Source organism: Entamoeba invadens (assembly GCF_000330505.1).
Source record: "Entamoeba invadens IP1 unplaced genomic scaffold scaff_1105074725615, whole genome shotgun sequence".
Classification (NCBI taxonomy): domain Eukaryota; phylum Evosea; order Mastigamoebida; family Endamoebidae; genus Entamoeba; species Entamoeba invadens.
The window spans coordinates 104,605-105,826 of record NW_004440300.1 but is presented as its reverse complement, the minus strand read 5'-3'; the positions used below and the strand labels follow the sequence as shown (position 1 = coordinate 105,826).

Genomic DNA, 1,222 nt, shown 5'->3' with positions numbered 1-1,222 from the left:
AATCATTTCCAAAAATGTTTTCATTTAAAAATATGTTTCCAAATAAATTCAATTATAAATGTTTTTGTGTTTTAAAAATTAAAAACACAAAACATACAAACTTATAACAAAAAATAATTATTGAATAATTATAATATATCAAAATAGGCCTATTTTGCAATGATTTCGAAATCATTAATTATATAATTGACTTATCATTTGTTTTGTTTAATTTGTGAATTGGTAATTGACAAAAATAATAAATATTTTAATTTTATTAAAATAAAGATGTTTGTAAATCAATATTATAATTAATCGATAATTTTGGATAAAAATAGAAATTTTCATGTTTTAAAAATATAATGATTTGTTAAACATTATAACCAATTTGATAAACCACGAATATATTGAAAAAACGTTTGAATGACAATTATAAACTTAATTTAATAAAATTCAATTTGATCATATATTTAGATCCCTACAAAAGTTTAAGTCAATTGTCGGTGTTTTGTTTAAAAAAAACATTTTTGGGAAAATACCTTTTTCAAAAAGACTGAAATGTCTAATCATGATTAAATACAATTACAAAATAATATTGAAACATTACAATTGAAATACATTCAATAAAGTCTGTCTTTTAACGTTGTCCTTTTTCAGCTGTTGTCTTTCGTTTTCAAATATAAATAATTGGAATGTTTAAATTTTTTGAAACGTGAGAAAAACAATATTTCAGTTTTTTTACTGTTTGGAGAAAGGACAAAATTAAAAGACTGACTCTAATAAATTATATTACAGTTTTTTTTATATATTAAATTATTATTAATAATATATTAAACCATTTTTAACTTCAAATTAATATATTATTTTACATATAATTTTGAGATTTTACCTTCTACAGTCACAGTTGGTCATATACAATATTATCCAAAACAGTTTAAAATATTATCAATAATGGTTATTTTTGAAAAACAATCAGCAAAAGGCTGTTTAGGCCAAATGAATGTTATATTTAAATATTTAAATTTTAAATCAAATAAAACTATAATAAATTAAAAATTTTGTGTTATTTATATTTTGAAAGATAGCATTGTTTTTAAAAAAACATTATTTGGATTTGTATGGATTATTTTTAAAACATGACACTATTTGTTGAAAAAAACATATAATCTAAACATAAAATGCAACAAGGTATATTAATGAAGTTCGCTTTATTATTTTGTTATTTTAATTCATTAACAAAAAC

At 18.9% G+C, this 1,222-nt stretch overlaps 1 protein-coding gene across 1 annotated transcript; it reads left to right on the top strand.

Annotated features, from left to right (window-relative positions):
• Window positions 1-930: 930 nt before the first annotated feature.
• Window positions 931-1,095, top strand: EIN_286460 (Hypothetical protein; the record flags this gene model as incomplete). The annotated part of the gene is made up of 2 exons (XM_004256053.1): window positions 931-981; window positions 1,061-1,095. Coding segments are annotated over 2 exons (86 nt in total), but the record flags the coding sequence as incomplete, so codon positions are not given.
• Between the last annotated feature and the right edge of the window lie 127 nt (window positions 1,096-1,222).